The 19960-nt window shown below is 36.3% G+C and overlaps 1 protein-coding gene across 1 annotated transcript in view; it reads left to right on the top strand.

The window, feature by feature from the left end:
* The window catches only part of LOC145995094 (RYamide receptor-like), a 320260-nt gene extending 300708 nt beyond the window's left edge, over nucleotides 1–19552 (top strand). The window contains exons 7-8 of the mRNA XM_083131628.1: nucleotides 13106–13327; nucleotides 19310–19552. Coding sequence (XP_082987754.1) covers nucleotides 13106–13327; nucleotides 19310–19552 — 465 coding nt within the window. The remainder of the gene's footprint in view (nucleotides 1–13105; nucleotides 13328–19309) is intronic.
* Nucleotides 19553–19960: the final 408 nt, after the last annotated feature.

The following is a 19960-nucleotide window of genomic DNA, read 5'->3' as shown; positions in this document are numbered from 1 at the left end:
GCGAAATATGGCCATAGTCGCACCAAACATATGCCGGCATGCGTAGAACACCAGGACGTGGATTTTTCAAAGTTCCAAATACAACCCTCCAATTGACATTCAGATATAAGCAGTATTTTGTACTCACATGTCTTCATACAATACAAACCATGTGACTACTGTCGCCCGTTGAAAATTCCGTTCATCTTCCGATCTGTTGGACGTTCGCCTTAATATAAGTACATGTACTTGATTCTCAAAGTATAGTGATTAAAAGGCGATAGGCTTAAGAATTGGCACTATCGTTGCATTCCCGATAAATTTCGATTCCTGTACCATCATCTTCTTTGACAGCCTTCCACTTCTGTTTACTTTTTCCGGAAGTGCCCACCTCCAGTTCCGGTTCCCGTCTATCCTTTTTCTTCTTCTTCTATTTTCAAGGGATTTTATGCTCACTCTTCTCCCTCATGTCAATCACTTTTCTTTCAAATTTAAGTTCGCAAAAACGACGTAAAACCTTAAATTTATCACATAACTATTGCCGCAGCAATCATCACACCGACCATCAATAAAATGTTGTAATAATTCGTTTAAATACCTCTACCTGCTCTCTATGCACGCAGACATAGCAAGAGCCATCTATTGAGTAAAATCACATTATTTGTGACAGTGCCACAAACTGCTGCCACCTAGTGAGGAAATTCTGAACTGCTTCAATATACCGATGTACAGTTTACATCAAAATCTCTGTTTTTAATCTACTCCTTTTTAACCTGGATTTTAAAATAAAAATAAAACACATCATTAAAATAAATACAGTACACAATTAAAGGTATTAACAACAGTGTTCGTTATAATAAGTTAACACATATTAAGAACTTACATGTCAACTTTCTGCATCCGGAAATGCTGGACATAAATCGCATAAATATCAACGGAAATATCCAAGAAACGTAGATAAACATTCTCGTCCAAAGCCGTTTACTTCCCGAAGTAGATTTTGCAAAGAAGTAGGTTTGAACCCATGACCTTCCATTCCATTAGCAAACGATCCCCCTACACCACACGGTTCAACGTTATTGTATGCACTCGGTTCATATCCCACTTTAAACTGTAGGTCCAGTCTATATATCTAATATCTATAAATCTAAATATGTAAGTTTTACTAGTAAATGCATTTAAAATGTGCACAAAACAACAGGGGAGGAGAAAAATAAACCTCAAAAAATAAGTAAAAATGCAACAAAAACTGTTAAAAATACTGACAAATAAACTAAAAGCCAAAAAAGGCCGAAAAATGCAAAAAAAAAAAAAATGTAAAATAGAAAGTGTTTTCCGGCTATAACTGAAGGGAAACTGACATGATATCAGGTTTAGCATTGTTTTTAAGGGCCAGAAAAAAGTTGATTTTTCATGAACTTCCGGACCCTAATTAGTAATTATGACCATTGAAAATGTTGGAGGTAGCTTACTTAAAATTTTCTTGCTGAGGGATCGTATCGTCCCATATCTCCACTTCATAATATAGAAAAACATCAAGTTCATATTTCGAAAATGACTTGGAGTTTTCCACCACGAAAATATGTATTTCATAGTTTGAAGTTCGTTAGTATTATCTTTCAAGGTTTCCATTGTTTTAATTTCATAACAGAACCCCACAGCACCTTGGCTTACCTACCAACTGCTGGTCTCCCTCCCACACTGTTCCGCCGTCACCTGTTATAGCGTGGAGGTCTCAGACCAGTGTTGGGGTGACGGGTGATCAGCCCGACGATCCCCCAGCCGTTGTTGTAGGTCTTCTCGACCGGGTTACGCTCACTCACTCGGAGCTTCCCAATTTCCTCACGATGGTGGGTTGCCACCGGCCCTATACGTAGGCCGAATAAATTCCGACCAGAGCCGGATTCGAACCTACGCCGTCCCGGAGCGAACGATCTCAAGACGAGTGAACGCCTTAACCCGCTCGACTACGGAGGAGGACGTTTTAATTTCACACATATTTTATATTTCATACGTTCCTCGCTCTTTTCATACAGTCTTTGGAAAAAAGCTGAAGTTTCTTGTCTAACGGGGTCTGGTTCAAATGACTCATTTTCGCTCTCCTGTTCCTACTTTAAACAAACAACAAAATACTTCTCAAAACACGGAATTTTTACACAATTTACAAAATTTGACAAAACGAAAATAGACATGTTCATCATTTTTCCCTTTCAGAGTTTCTCGATTTTATCTGAATTCATTTCCTCATGAAAATTGCCATGAGGAAATTATAGATATGACATTATGTGTGAATTTGTTTCTTCAAACTGGTAGCTAATTTAACATGAGCTACCTGGACCAGAGGACAAAGTCCGTGCTTGGCCACGGGAGAGGCAGGTCGAAGCTAAGCAGTCGTGCGGGCTTAGATAACGCGTGACGTGGAAAACCGAGTGCGAGTGTTGAGCCAAGTGGAAAATAGGACTCTGATCGGTAATAGTATTTGACAATAGTTAATAAGAACAAAAAGGATAGAAATGGAACGTGAAAATACCATTTTGATAAATTTCGCATATGGAGCAGCAAAACCCAGTGCAATGGACGTGCATGAGTTCATTTACAGTAAGTTTAAACTTAGTATTGATGAAATTTTAGCAATACAAATACCGACAACTGCGCGTGGTGTTTATTTGAAATTAGTGCGACAACGTACTATGTTAAAATTGCTAGAACAGTACCCAGGTGAATTAGAATTTAAGTATGATAATGGGAACGTAGTGAAAGTAAAAATTAGCGACGCAAGTCGAATAGTGAAATACGTACGTGTATTTAATTTACCTATGGAAGTTGAATTAAGACAAGTGCACGGGAAATTCAGTGAATATGGAACAGTGGATGAAGTGACAGAAGAAATGTGGAGTGAAAAGTTTCGTTACCCTGTGCCCAGTGGCGTACGTACAGTAAAAATGTCATTAAAGAAGCCAATACCATCATTTGTAACTATTGGTAAATATAAGGCACACGTGATATATACGGGACAAACTCCAACGTGTGAGTTCTGTGGTTCGGATGAACATTTAAGATACAGTTGTAACCAGCGGCAAATGACTACCCTACGGGTCCCACCGAAAGTCAAGGCAACCTACAGTAAGGCAGCTTTGCCCAATGAGACCGACATAGTAAGCTCAGAGGGTTTAGCTAGTGCATCAAATCAGCAGAAAAATGAGGTTACCTCACAAATGAAGCCAACCGGTAATAATGAGATGGGAAAACAAATAGGAAGAACACAAGAGGAGGGAGCAAATAAAAAAACGTCAGAACCTCAAGATAAAAAACACTCGAAGGAAGAAAAAGAATCAAGAGAATCAATGAAGAGTGAGAAGAAAAAGGAAGAATTCATGGACACATCCCTCCCCCCCCCCACTACCTTATCACCAGAGGAAACTGCATCCGCCACTAAATCACTGAGTGACAAACAAGAATCAGAAGAAGACAGTGATCTCATTTCCACTTGTGGGAGTGAGAATAGTAATCAAATGAAGGTAAGTGAAACTAAGCTTAAACGAAAAACAAAAACAAAAAACTCTATAGCAAAACGGCGTTCTACCAGACGATTAGGAAATAACTTTTCAAATAGTGCTCCAATTATTGGATTAAATTCTCCAGTAGTGAAGATGGGGACTGGTAATCGAAGTAAAGAAAGCGAAAAGGCAGCTCAAGAACATAGTACATAGAGTAATTTATTTATATGGAAAATATGTATTATACAAAAGTGTGGATTATTTTAATACTATTAATAGTATTATATAGGAATATGGAAACATCAGTAATACGAGTTGCAAATATAAATATAAATAATATACAAAATGAAACAAAGTTAAAATCACTACGTAGTTTCTTGCATCAAAAAAGTATAGATGTTGCGATGTTGCAAGAAGTAGGCCGAAATTCGCTAGAATGTAATCAAAATTACATAGAATATAATAATTATAATTCAAGTGGTACAGGAACTGCAATTTTAGTTCGTAAACGACTATCATTTATCCAAGTACAAAAAGAATCCAGTGGAAGGCTAATCATGGGGAAATTGGGAACCTTGACATTAATTAACGTTTATGCACCGTCGGGATCAAGATACCGGAACGAAAGAAGTAATTTTTATACATATACAGTACCACAATACATTGCAGGTAGTGCAGGTTCAATGTATTTAGCAGGAGATTTTAATTGCGTATTATGTAATGTGGACCAAACACCGGGTTATAATTTTTCAAATGCTTTGCAAAAATTGGTGCACAACTTGCAGTTAAAGGACGTGTGGCAAGAAAAAAGAGGCAATGAACTCGGATACACATACGTCACTGCAACTAGTGCCTCGAGAATAGATAGGGGATATGTTTCAAGTGAACTAAAATCAAACATTACCTCTGTTCATATGGAACCGGTGGTTTTTAGTGATCACCATGCTGTAATTACAACAATGACATCACCGGTAAGGTTAACTAGAATAGGGAGGGGAACTTGGAAAATGAATACATCACATTTAATTGAAGAAGATTTTAGATTTGGCTTTGACAAACAGTGGGAAAAATGGACTAAGAGATCATTATATGAACAAAATATTAATAGATGGTGGACAGAAATTTTTAAGCCACATTTCCAAAGATATTGTAAACAATACTCCTGGGAAAAACAACACGAATGGTATAATAAATTTAATTTCCTTTATGCAGTATTACACGACCTATATAAGAAAAAGAAAAACGACAGGGACACGCAAACGAAAATTAAAAAAGTAAAAGCACAACTACTGCGCCTACAGGCAACAAAAGTAGAAGGAATACGTATACACAGTGCGCTCCCCAATATAGATATTGAAGAAGAAATCAATTTAGTTCACGTAACAAATATATATCAGCGACAAAAACAGAGTCTGATAACAGAAATGCAGGATAATCATGGAGTAGGCCATAATGAGGGGAACCAAATACAACAAATAGTGTATAAATATTTGGAAAATAAATATTCAAACGCATATCAAAATAATGAGAAGGCTAGTCAATTTTTAGACAAATACATACCAATCCTGAAATCAGAAGAAATGGTTGGATTAAACCAACCATACACAAATGAAGAAGTGTATAAAGCAATAGTACAGGGGGTACGGGGAACAGCACCTGGGGAAGATGGAATAGCGACTAATGCATATAACGTTTTATGGTCAACAATGGTTAATACTTTAACAAAATGGGTTAATACAGTATTAAACAAAAATAATTTAGTAAATTACGAGACAACAGGAATAATAATTTTAATACCAAAAAATAGTCAACCCAAGGAGATGAAAGATTACAGACCAATAACTTTATTTAACACAGACTATAAAATACTGACTAGATGTGTAGCAAATCGATTAAAGTTGATTTTGACAAAACTGGCTACACCATATCAATATGGAGTAGTTGGAGAAAAAAAAATATACCATTTATTGACACTATTACGAGATGAAATAATAAAATCTCAAGACTCCCAACAAAATAAATACCTCGTAGCGATTGATTATTCACAGGCATTTGATAGAGTGGGACATAGTTTTTTGTTAAAAACAATACAAAAGATGGGTATTCATGGACAAATGTATGAAAATATTAAAACATTAGTGACAAATATAAGCTTAAAGGCAAAAATCAATGGGTTTTTAACTAATAAATGCATAGTCAAAAGAGGACTTCCGCAAGGAAGCCCATTAAGCTTACCCCTTTTTGTAATGGCCTTGGCACCTTTCCTTCAACACTGTCGCACGACCGTAAATGATAACATTACAGGAACAGAATTTACGATTGGAGCTTATATCGACGATGTCACAGTCATATGTAAAAATCAGGCAGCGATTAAGAACTTAATGGAATGTATACGACAATATGAAATAGAATCTGGTGCCTTAGTAAATAAGACTAAAACGTGTTACTTAACATTGGGAAAACAACATGAACAGCTAGCTACCTGACGTGACGTTTAAAAAAGTGGATCAAGTTAAAATCCTAGGAGTGTTTTTTACAAATGACACTACAAAAAGCATAAAACTTAGTTATGATAATATATATCAGAATATTAATTATACCATACACAAATTTATACAACGACCCTTCACTTTATGTACGCGAGTCAAAATAGCAAATGTATATATTTTATCAAAACTGTGGTATGGAGCCCAAATTTGGCCATGTGATAATCGTAACTTAGCACGAATAAAGAAAAGTTTAAACCGGTTCCTTTGGGCAGGAAAAGTTTTCCGAGTGAATCAGCAGACACTTAGCTTACAAAAACAGCAAGGAGGAATGAGTTTGGTGGACGTTGGTAAAAAAACAAAAGCTTTGTTTACTCATCGATATTTTTCAATGATTCAATCTAAAGAAAATGTCGAGGACATTCCAGGGTATACATATATAAGAGATATTCCATTAGAAGCACCAGTGAATGAGATCAAAATTCCCACTTCCCAAAAAGTATATCAAGAAGCTATAATGGAATATTTATATGGACTTATAAAGAAAATAGACTATAATCAGCTAACAGTGAAAGATTTGTATAATCAATACCTTACTCAAAATATGGATACGCCGCACATAGTGAAGAAACACCCACAATATAATTGGAACAGAATTTTTACCAATATCTCGGCAAAACATTTATCCAATAGACAATGCAGTCAATGGTACCAAGTTGTTCACGAACTAATTGATAATGAAGCAAAACGACATCGGTTGGGGTTTAGTTTAGACCCTAATTGTGAGCAGTGTTTATTAGAAGATACAATAGCACACAGGATGACGTACTGTGGAAAGGCAAAACAAGACTGGCCGGTACTCCAAAAAATGATAGCACATATAAGTCGATCATCAGTTCAGTGTATTACTCCGAAAGTAATAATTTTTCCGGAATTTAATTTTTTCCCTGCTACAAAGCATCGAGCGATACAGTGGATTATAGGTACGTACATGATATATATTTTTTTCAATGGACAAACAGGAAACAATATGAGGGATTATTACCGAAGTGAATATGGGAAAATTTTACCTAGTAAAAAAAAAAGGTTATATGCAAAATATATTCAACACACACTGTATGACTCAACAATAATGTAACATTTGTGAATGTAACCACAAATGAAGTATGGTTAAACCTTGTTAAAAAAGTAGTAGAATGTAATAGTTATATTGTAAATAAAAAAAAAAGTGGTTATAAAAGAAAAAAAAAAGAGGTAGCGTGCTTGATTCTTACGAGGGAGGTCGTAGGTTCGATTCTCCACCTAGGAGGGTTTTTTTCAGGAGTATATCGTTGGGTGTAAAGTTTATCCACCGTGCTAAGAAGTTAACATTGGTCTCTGTATTTCACGAGGTGAAAGGAAATAGTAAGAGAAAGTTATTTCGATGATAGGAGGAAGTCACATGCCAAGTGGAATGCGCAGAATCAAGTTACATAGAGCTAAGTCTGTAATGGTGGTTTCGAATATTGCAAAGTTAGTGGGGAAAGTTTGTTATATCTGATACTCGTACTTTCTGTTTAAAGAAGACAAACATTTTAGATACAAAGCAGTGAGGAATTAACGATCATTATGAGGTTCTGAATTTTTTGTTTGTCACTCACTATATAAATACTTATTAGTAGTTTCTTATCGAGTCGGCCTTCGTCGCAATAACAATTTATTTATGTTAATTAGTATTGACAACAGTCATTACGAAGGAACGGACATAAAATTACCAATCTTAGCAATTTGAACTCATTAATCGCTCTCCTTCGTTACAGTACTGCACTACATCACTACTTAACATAACTGTATATGTTTGTTTTAGTATATCGAAATCAAATAATCAATATTTTAGGTGTCAGTAAAGAACAAACAATACATAACTTAAATAACATTACATTTTGCATCCTGAATACATATATGTGATTTGTGAATTAATCATGATGTGTGTGTTAACACAACATATGAACAATAACAAAAAAAAAGTTTTAACTTTAAATCCTGGAAATCTCCAACTTCTAAGGGGAAATATGCGCAGAAGGGACGTCCCTCAAGTGTGCATCGGATTCATTTTTTAAATATTATAATAAGAACGGTATCTATTCAGCAAACAAAAAAAGGAAAGAGGAGAGGTTTGGATTTGAACCGGCGACCTTTCACGCTTGATGAAAAATAAGGATAGCAGCGCCTAACCAACTGCTCTACGTTAACTTAATGACGTTATACCCTTAAAAATATGTTGACGTTTATGAAGACTCCCACCTTCCTGTGTTTCAAGCACATTTTTCTACAAGTCGTGCAAAATATATGTTTTTGAGAACTGTTGGATATTATGCAAGGTATTGTAAATAAAATGTCGCATAAACTCGTCACAAATTTGCTTCTTTCTGCACAAACGTGATGGCAATTTCCTCCACGTCGAGAAAAACTCTATTCAGTGTTTCAAACCCCCCAAATTTCAAGTCGAGCAAGCACAATCTTAAATATCCTTCAAGGTTCTTTTTCCAATTTATTATTTCTGTTTGATTGTGTATTATAATAGCTGTTTATAGTTTCTAAGTTCATGGAAAGTGTTAAATTGAAAACCTATCACCGCAGCGTTTTTCGTCTAGTGGAAGGACTTACTCAAAGTTGGCTACTCTCACCTGGAGCTGAAGTGCAATGTTGCTAAGTTTACGATTTCGGGACTTAGAATTCTTTCGGGGCGGTCAAATAAGATGTTGCGAAGTGTCCCACCGGGTATCGAACCCGGGACCCCTAGATTACAAGGCAACGACGCTACCACTGCACCATCGGGGAGGCCATTTCTAGATACGTGCTTGACACAAAACGTTCTTCTTATATCTCGTCATTTGTTTTCAACAACTGGTTGCAAAGCAACAAACGGCATAGTCTACTATTACATTTCTTATTTTTTACCTTTTTCTTTTTGCACATACGAATTGATTATACGTTTCGCAATTTGAAATTAGTTACTCACCGTATCCCTCCTAAAATGTATTCCTTTACGAGCGACGTAGAGGCCACCCGTCAACGTTCTCAATGTGCTATTTAAATTTTGTATAATTCCATAAACTCAACAGATAGTGCCATTTGTTTGGAAAAAAAATGTCGCTTGAATGTGTGATTGTGAAAAAACGTGATCCGCGTCGACAACAACGACAGATTTCGAGTTGAAAATTGTTTGCGGCGATCACTTAATTGTTTTCTGTTGATCGACTTAGAAGACGTGAACAATTGCACTTTGGCGCCTGCCACACGTAAGTGTGTTTGAGTTCACGTTTATATGTGTGTATATATGTATAGGTGGACCATTTGCTTTCCGGTAAGACGTCGGCTGCATGTCTCGATGTCTTGCCCCAGGCTGGCAATTGCAAAGGGGCTCTCTGGGAAAAGGTGCTTCGAAACGGGGAACAAAATGAAAGAAATAAGTTACTTCAAATGTGGTAAAAATATAAATAATATATAATCTGATATAACTAGGCAGTTGCCCTCCCCCCCCCCTCCTTCCTTCACTTTTGTAACTTTTGCTCCCACACTATGTTAAACCTTATATACCAAAGGAAAGTAAACTGTCCTTGCCCCAATCCCATCCCCAAGCTTTGGAAACCAATCGCCGCCAATGACTGGAATTGTATATTAAGGGCCTTCCAGAGCCTCCACATATACAAATCCGGACATGATGCCAGCGATAAATTGTGTATTCTACAACTCTTGCCTTCCCATTTCGCCTTTTTCCATTTCGAGTTACGCCTTATATTTATATCAGCTCATAAAAACAGGTTTGTCTACAGTGGCCAATTTAAGGCGAAAAGGGTAGTGCAATGAATGTATACACATTGTATACATGTATACATCACATACAATCTATACATTTGCCTTTTCCAGTTTTGTCTTAAAACCGGAGAGAGGGAAATGATTCACGGGACGTATATTCTGGCGATGATTTGCCACTGAATCAAGCAGCAGGTAGTATCAAATCTAAATATCAATATACACCTAGTTATAGAATCGGTTATACAATTGTTCATGCATTTGGTAACACACACATATAGTACGCAGTTAATTACAAGGAATTACATATCTCCGAGATGAATACAATAGGACACACATCATTGTAATCGACAAATAGGTCATCCCATTCATTTCTAAGGGCCGCTTTAGGCGAGATCATTTCTTTAACATTTTTGCTAGCATAAATGCTACGTAAATGCTTACACGGAAGCATTTCATGTAATATTTCGGTAAGCTCTTGCGATTACAATGTATAACATATACAGCACGAAAGGCACGTCGAGTTACACCATCTATGTTGTTTTGAAACAAACTAAAATATTCTTCCATACATGTACAGTAAACGCTACAAAGCATGTATTTAAGCAACGCCATTGATTTGTACCCAAAAGCATTTAATAGGAAACCTTATTCCTCTCGATTGAATAATTATCCTGTTTTAAAAATATGAAGTGATACATTGTTTACATCTCACGCGGCCGCCATTACATCTGCACTCGTAACCTAGAGGTTGCTTCTGATTGGTTAAGCTACGAAAAATGCTACGGAAATAGGTCTGACCCTATCCTTGAGAAATGCCATGAAATATGCCATGGCATCTGAAATGCTATAAGATTTTTAACTTTACATGGTACCATTTTGGTTATGTCGTAAATGTTAAGAAAAATTCTGAGGAAAATGCTTTCTTCTAAAGCAGGCTTAAATCTCTCCTTCAAAACTGAAAGTCGTTCGTTCAGGAGCTTCCATTCCAAGTGTTCATTGGAAATTTGATTTCCAGCTTCCAACATCTTCATGGAAGTTTAATTTTCCCTTTGCTCAGTGAAACTAAATACGATAGCGTAATCCTTCGTAGATATTCCATTTAATTTTCAATGCAAGTCTTCCACGTGCATTGTTGTTTGTCCTTTCTCTTTCGTTATCAAGGCAATTCTACAGGTTCCTGAAAAAATGAAAATTTATACACTGTGTTTCACTCTTCCAAATGTTACTTCATTTCTTAACTGTCTTCTGGCGACCTCCTGCCTATGTGCATTAAAAAATAAAACCTTTACACGAAGTACAGTAATCACTAAACAATATTAACATTTCAGTGTTGAAATTAGTAAGAGTACTTTTTCAGATAGAAGAGCAATGAACTATACATTTCTATCTTGCATAAATACTTTTGAAATGTAAACCAATTGCTGTGCGTTTCTTCATTTAGCCCATTACTCCTTCGGTTACAATTGATACATTCTGTCGTTTATGTGTATACATTTCCGACACTTTTCCCACTTCTTGCACAGCACATCCTCCGGCAACGTAGTAACTCTAGGCGCCACCGCTGTTGACTGGTTGCTCTGCGGCGTATTCTCCGCTCCCCACTTCCGTCGTGAGCAAGTAGGTCGCCCGACAAGAGCTATAGTTGTAGCCGACCTCCGTGGCTGAGTGGTTACTGCAGCGTGCTACGACGCTAAATGGCCCCGGGTTATTCCCGGCCTGTGCATTGGTGTTCTTTGTGAGTGTTCATGCATCAATTTAATCATATCATCACTCATCCTCATCGTCGCGATTAGCCAAGAGTGGTAAAAAAGCTACAATAAAAAAAATCATCAACAATAAAACACTAGCTGTAAGCAACCGTTTTTTGCATTCTCTCAGATGGATCGATATGTTTAGAAACGAACATGTCCCTCGCGGAAATTATTATCCGCTACCTGTTTTTAAGGCGAAAGAGAACTTTACATTCCGCCTTAAAGAAAAAAATGTAGACCGACCGGTTTCTATCTTCCCATAAGGCATACGGTGAAACTGAAAAAGGCGAAACGGGCATGAGCCCTGCAAATACTCTGACGCAAAGGGTATCATGTATAAGTGAGTTCTCAAGAGCCACTAAAATTTCAATGAACTCTGTGTTCGTGTCATAACAGCGAAGGGTTAAGTATCTCCAAGCAGCTCTTCAATGAGTGACACGTGATCAGGAAATCAAGCCCACCGTCAGTCTCCCCCTCCCCTTTTCCTCTCCTCTGAAGACTGAAGTCTGCAACTGATACATTCTAGTAGACACAGGATGTTGGTTGTCAACACCGACAATTTGGCTCTACCGCAGCTCTAAAGTAAACGGTAATATCTCCAATTTTCAATTTTCTCTTACATGTCGAGATTTATACCATCTTGATGAATTCCCAGAAGCTACTTACATACAGATAACAAAAAGTACGTTGGAAGTTAGAGTGGAACATATTTTGGGGGCATCTGTTAATTTCATTCTTTATGTAAATGATGCTACGGAATTAGTAAGTTTGTAATGACTCAATCATTTAATACGTTTTACAATATAGCTATAACTAACGAATCTTCTTACGCTAATTAATGCGTTTACTTTTCAGATCATAGAAACACGCCAAGGCAAAATCAGGTGTAATTGAATTCCGATTTTTTTTTTTTACTAACAATCAAAGTTAAGAATATATAACTTCTCTTCTGTATAAAGATTATATAGGACATAAAAATAAACAACTTTTCTCGGTAACAGTTTTGTCGTTGGTGCGTCGATTTGGCCCTATGAACGTCAAAAAATACCGTTTTGTCACCTGAATGCTAGCAACCCAGCGTAACAATTAATCCCATTTGTGACATCTCTTCCTATTGTGAAGGAGCGTGTGGCAGTGTTGCAAGGAGCACACATATTCTGCGAAAAATGTTACACTATCAACCACATTACATGTTGTAAAATGTAGCAGGGAACACGTCCAGTAAGCTAATGAGAAATAAAGCAACGATATGTAAAACGATGATGAAAAGGTTCTCTCGGGCTATCGCCGAGGTGAGTTGCCGAAAGAACCTTTCCATCATTGGTCGCCAAGAAAGCTTCAAGATGTAAAACATATAACGTACGTAAATGGAAGTGATGGAATTTGGAGTAGAAGGGGAAGAAACTTGTCTCAAGCATGTCCAAGGGCGGAACCAGAAATTGTTATTCGAGGAGGGGGACGCCTACGAGGGTCAAGGATTTTTCTTCTTAGCGTTTTTTCTTGCGCGCCTAAAAATTGGTTATTTCGAATTTCATATTTTAACCTACATGTTATTTATTTTTAGATCCTCAATGTTTGATAAATATTTTTTCAGGTCATCAAGATGTTAGTGACCATCGTAGTTCTCTTCGCCCTCTGCTGGTTGCCTCTGCAAGTGTTCCTCATGCTGTATTACTTCCTTCCTGGGTTCGAGTCCTACGTCCAGGACAGCGACAGGCGGATGTACGCCATTGCCTACTTCACGTGCCACTGGCTGGCCAATGCCAACAGCTTCGTTAATCCCCTCGTGTATTGCTTCATGAGCGAAAACTTCAGAGTGAGTACATATATTCATATCCTTCTCTATTACTAAATTCCATCATGGTCTCTGTCACATCAATAATTTTGACGTAAAAGCATAAAATACCAAAATGGAAACGTACTATTAGGTCAGGGAAGTACAGTGTAGAATCCAAAAAATTAGAATTAAGTTGCCACCAGAAAGTGGTGAAACACAAAACCTATTTGACTGTTAAAGGTCTCTATGATTGGTATTAGCCAAAGGTGTAAGAAGACACGATAGATGGTGCTCAAGAACGCCATGTCTGCATTAACACCAGCGGGAGTGTTACACCAAGTCTGAGTGTATGTAAGACCTTACTTGATTACTTTGTGTAGTCGAGAAAAAATTACTATTGTGTGATAAGGCTATTGAAATAAACCCAAAATTCTTATTATGTGTGTCCCTTTATTGACCATAAACGAAGTAAATGTAACTATAAAAATCCTTTTCTAGAGTTTTTAAATAAATCCATATATTTTCTATTTTTTCCCTGAAGGTACAATTACCTTTTGTAGACACTTCCTCAAGCCAAACCAAATCATTCTATTTACTAAGGCAACCAATTTTTTACACTCACTCTACTGTTTCTGCCTGCCTCCGTGGCATGGTGGTTAGCAGCAACGCAAGAGGTCCAGGTTTGAATCCCGGCATGGGCATGAGTATTTGTGAGTGTCACTTCATCAATTTCATCATATCATCACTCATCCTCATCTTCGCGATTAGCCAAAAAAAAAGTGGCAGAGTAGGGAAGTAAAATTAACTAAATCAATCAATGAATCAATCCACTGTTTCTGTTTACAAATCAGGAACAGTCGTAACACGCATGTACTCTTCAAATTGTAAAAAATAAATTTTCAATTTGCAAATTCAAATTAAAAAACATAACAATGACAAGCAGCAAAATGTTGCATTGAAATAAATTCAATTTGACACAATCCCTTTTGTATTAGGTATATACTATTTACTTTCATATGTTCATATTACATTGTATATTAATAAGAAGTTGTGTGTTAAATATACCGCAAGTACAATCTTCTAAATTATTTGACAAGAATCTATCAACTCTTCGGTTGTGAAGTGGAAACTTATATTTCAGTAACCACAAGCCATTCTGTGATTGGTAGAATCGGCGTCAGTGGTAGAAGGCCCTGACGTTTGGTAAAGATAAGATTTTGTAGGCTTTTGCTTAGGTCCTCGCAGACCATATGGTTCAAGGTTAGAGAGGGGGTTAAATGGGGTGTCCAATAAACGTTTGGTTTCGCACCATAATAATTCCATAATAATTAAGGAAAATTTGTTCCATTAATGTAAACATTAAATTACGCGTATGATGCAATTCCAACTATGTACACAATATTTTGAGGAATGATCTACGGTCTATAGTGGTGCAAGAGTCACCCTTCTACAGAAAATCAGGTTCGAGATAGAGGTATTGTCATGCATCTACGTTTCACTGTAAACACAAAGGAAATTTCAAGTTTACGATTTGTATAGCATTCTTTACAGTGTAGGTAAAATGTAACCATATTTTAATTAATTACTTTTTAAAAATGTCTTGCATATTAATGGGGTCGTGCAACTGTTGTTAGTTTTTTGTTTACTGATCTAGCATACTGCAAATTATGGAGGAGATGTTATGGAACTAAATTGATAAAATCTTTAGTTTCCCCCTAATTCAGTTCTGTAGGTGCCTCATAATCGGTAGCTGTTGTGTATTTATTAACTGTATTATCCTATTATTAGCCTACACTAAATATTTCCACGTTAGTAGGCGTGCGCAAACTAATTTAATTAGGTGTGCCTTAAGTGGAGTTTCAATTGTCTATTTAAACAATGTTAAATGTCGTTACTTCATGTTCTTCTTTCACAGAAACTATTTGGTATAGTTTAAAGTTTAACATTAGCATCTCCGAGTATTCGTTATCACGTTAGCACAGGTCATTGTTTTACATTATTTAAATAATGCAAGTAATCTATTAAAAATCAATATTCTTACAGAATAACAAATTCTAACAAATGCAATACAATACAATGATATAAAATTACAGGTAGCTAAAATCAGCTGAGTCCCTGTCATTAAATAAATATGTACGTTCATTTTTCCACGTTTTCTAATATGCATTACTTCTTAAAATATAATACTTTTGCTGGTCACTCGATAGTTAATGCTATTATGTCTTATATGTTTGTACCATTTTAAACGGTGGAGTTCTATCAGATGAAAAAAATCTGAAAATTTATGTTTTAAATATATTTTAGACATCGGAAACCCATTAAGGCAGTTATTACAGGGATTGTTTTGCGATTTACAAATTTACGTTACACAGCCTCATGGGACACAGTCCTTCGTCTTTCATAAATGAGCAAATATTTCACAATAAAACCATTACAATTGAGAATAGTTACTTTTTTCCTTACAACACATTCCAATCTAAACAAATGTATCTGAACTAGTTACAATTAAGCTGCATTAGTGTCTTGGAATTACAAACGTTCAGGACCGTATGTAAGATTTTTTCATACTTTTCTTTAAACATATATTAATTGCCTTTCAGAGATTAATTTTACCTGAAGATTTAGAATAATCTGAATTAGTCACCGACAGTGGTTAAATTATATAAAACAAATATCAATTTTCAGATTGTATTATTATCCACTTGGGACTTCAGTGTTCCGCTGTAAGAGTGGTCCAATGTAAGATAAGTCGCCAAAACAAATCGTTGTCCACCTTCCTGGACAAAGCAACTTCTCATAATTACTATTTGTCGTTATTAAATCGCTCTATGTATTATTATCAGTTTATAAATTGCACAGAGCTCCTCTATAATTCAAGTTGCATTTCTTTTTCTTGAGGGTGCAGTTTTGATTGAAGCTGCAATCGTTAATGTAAAAATATAAAATAACTGAGAGCTGAAGAAGGTTTCATTAGCAATAGAGGCTGTGCTCGGAGAGAGACTAGAGAAGGCCAATTGGAAGAGTTGTGTGCAATTTATAAAGTGAAAAACATCTTCATTACAGTGATTTGGGGAATGAGAGAGAGCGAGGTATCTTAAGTGAAGCGAAATTCCTTTCTTTTTAAAACAGGGATATTATTTAATTACATTTCTAAATTTTCTAATTATTGATGAGACATTAGAGGGTGCCCAGGTATCTCTGCCACCCTTCGTATGCACACCTATGTCCAGGATTCGATTTTGGTAGCGGCAAATTTTAATGTGCAGTAGAACCATTACAGATTTGAATACATAGGCCAAATACCATACCAATTTTTTTATTATTTATCGGCAGTCTGGGAAAGCATTTTATTGAATGATATTAAAATAATTTGCTCGAACTTTTTTCTGTTCTTGGGGGTATAACAATATTATCCCTTTTATAATATTTAAGCATCTATTTTGAGTGCGCAGATGGCCCCTTGCTCCTCTAAATACGCCAACGTTCAGGCAAATCTAACATTCAAGAAACAATTTATTTTAAAAAAAATATCAAATATATTCATTATACCATCAATCATTTCGCAAATACATGTAAGTAATGTTTATAATAATTACGAACGTGATATTTTCATATTTTTTATGAAACATTTGTATAAGATAACTAATATTCAAATATGCATTTCACACACACATCAAGTATTATAATAATATCATAAATACTTTTTAAAGTAGTAAATACCAGTAGTAGAGGAATACGCCAAGGACTGTTGCTGTTTAATATTCATAATTCATTTGCATGCATTTGGAAATTATTTGCATGTGTTTAGAATAAATTTGCATATCATTAGAAAAATTTACATTTATATATCTGCATATTTATAACTTTAATGAATTTTTAATTATTTATTTTATCAAAAATAGGTAAATAGAAGGTAATTAGTGTTCATAAATGTTATGCATATGATTTTATGTTTATTACTGTAAAGTATGTAATGTATAAAACTATAATAATTAATGTTTATATTGAAAATAAGATTTCAAAGTTTATGAAACGCTATGAATTGTGGTAATGGGAAATGGTGAAGGTCTATTTATGATTTTGGATGGTTCCGGTACTCGAACCCACGATATGTAACGGTATTTATTATACTGTACTAAGGAATAATGTTATATGGTATGATAGAAGTTGATCCGAGACGCTAGACGAAAGACGGTGAACTGAATGCAGGGAGAAGAGAAAGAAATTTGGAGAATGTGAGGTCAAGGTCAAATGACGTCAGAACGCCAGAACAAAGAAAGAACCCGATTTAACAATTAGGAAACGCGTCGGTACATTCTGAGAACCGGTTTTTTCCAAGCTCAACTAGAACGCAAAAACAGGCGATAGGTATGCAACACTGTAGCACAGGACAAGGGAGGGATTGATCCAGGGGGTGCTCGTTCGGCGGCGCAGATCGTATGCGCAGTTGTCCGTGGATACATGACGTCATCATCGAGAAGCTCGGCGCGGAAAAGGCTGGTTCCTTATGCAAATATTGAGATATTTGACAACGAATATCTTCTAAAATATAGTAGCAGGGGAAAAGTTACAACTTTTACTGTTAAGATTCATCCTTTCTAATCAATTTATCACAAAGTTGATTCAGATGTGTAAAATAGTTTTCAAGAAATCGTGTTACGAAGGAACCCCTGTTTTGTTCTCTCCAGGCTTCCAATATAAGGGAGTTTTAACTTAAGCGCGTTGGATTTCTTTTTGCTCTATGTTTTGAAATACGATTATTTTGTTCTTGTCAACTGAATTCATGCCTAAATGATATGGAAAGTTGTGAAAACTATTATCAGAAAACTAACGGAAGAAATCTAAAATATCTCAGCCTTTCCAGTCGGTAATTGCGTAAGTAAACGAAAAGACAAGATTGTTATAAAAAATGCGGGATTGCCCATTTTTGTGAAAAAGGCATTGTGCGAGATCTAAAAGCAGAACATTTTAATATTGTATGTAAATGTAAGGGTGTAATAAACGTGACTACTTCCCGTAAAATATCACTGCACTCTCCACGTTTCTCTTCTGTCTTTTCTTTGGCGGCGTCAATAGCTTCAACACGTTGTTTTTTATATATATTTGTCACATATTTGTTTTAATTAGTATTCTGCTCGTTCCGCCACCTGCACGCAGCAGCTAGGGCTCAAAGGGCAGTGCAGTTACACCGGAAGAAGGCTCGGAAATGGCAGGCTTCAGAAGTTAACTCATCCAAATTAAATTAAATAGGTATGTGCTCTCTCTAAATTTAAACATAGTTCACAAATAATTTGATTAAAAGTTTTAAAAGTATCTGTTTTATTTAATAACTTATTAATTGGTGCAATCTTCTCCAGCATAGCTATAGACAGTGACCACACTACAAGGGGGGGGGCAGGAGAATTTCTCTCTCTCTCTCTCTCTCTCTCTCTCTCTCTCTCTCATCTGCCCCCAGTATAACGACAAAAATAAATAAATGAATGAATGCTCTTTTAGCCAAAATATGCATTTTTGTGTCGTATGTAACGGAATAATAAACATGATTGCCCCGGGAAAATATGATTTACCCCTCCATCTTTTCTATTGCGCAGTCACTAGCTACAACATATTTTGATTTCTATTGTTCCCACATATTTATTTTAATTTTAGTATTGTGAATCATATTCCACTGTGTTACCTCACGTAGCCACCCCCCCCCCACACACACACACACGCGTATGTACGATTTCAGTTGTAAGTTTTAGACTAAGCTTGTCAAATGTCCACTTATATCTTTGTATTCTTGAGCCATTTAAAAAGAATAATTTCGCCCCTTCTTCTGGACGATGTTTTCCCACTGGAAGCCCCTTTGCAGTTCGAGATCCGAGGCTATAGCCTTCCCAAGCCACAGTCTCCTCCAAATACTGTCCTGGCCTCATGAAAGAAAAATATATGTATTGATACGAAATATTAACATAACAGCACTACGACATGGCGAGAAAGTGCCGCCATTAAATAAGCACTGCCCCTACTGCCTTGCAGGGAGGAGAGGGATCTCCAAAGGCTAGGGGAAGGTCACCCCAACAGAAAACCAAAGGGTGGAAGGAACTCTTAGGCATAGAGAAGCCGATCCTTCTAAGGGGAGTAAACCCCTATCAGAAAATCCCAGGTCCTCCAAGGAAGTGGAGGTTGGAGCATAGAGCCCACAAAAGAAAAAGGGGAGAAACATCCAAACCCCATTGCTTGCATAGCAGCAACAAGAAGGCAGCCCCTTCACTATGCTAGGAAGCTGCAGGCCAATCACCTACACTTCTTAAATAAAGATGATTAAAAGAAAAGACAGAGAGTTGGCCGGACGGATCTATAGGAAAGATAATTGGCGAGGACTAAGGTATACGACTTTTGGAACTTGGAACATCAGAGGCCTTAATGGAAAAGAAGTTGAAATAGTAAAAGAAATGAAGAACACCAAAGTAAAATATTTAGCCCTAACTGAAACCAAGAAAAAAGGAAATGGAGAAATTGAGTTAGATGACGGATATGTACTGATATATAGTGGAGTATCGAGAATGGAAAGAGCTAGAGGAGGGGTGGCACTTCTGATCCACAAAGAAAAGAAAAACAATATAATAGATTGGGAATTCATAAGTGAGAGAATAATGATTGTTAACATTAAATAATAAGAAGAAAATA

This window comes from Lepisma saccharinum, chromosome 11, assembly GCF_977018435.1.
Source record: "Lepisma saccharinum chromosome 11, izLepSacc3.1, whole genome shotgun sequence".
Lineage (NCBI taxonomy): Eukaryota > Metazoa > Arthropoda > Insecta > Zygentoma > Lepismatidae > Lepisma > Lepisma saccharinum.
This window is presented reverse-complemented; position numbering and strand designations above follow the sequence as displayed.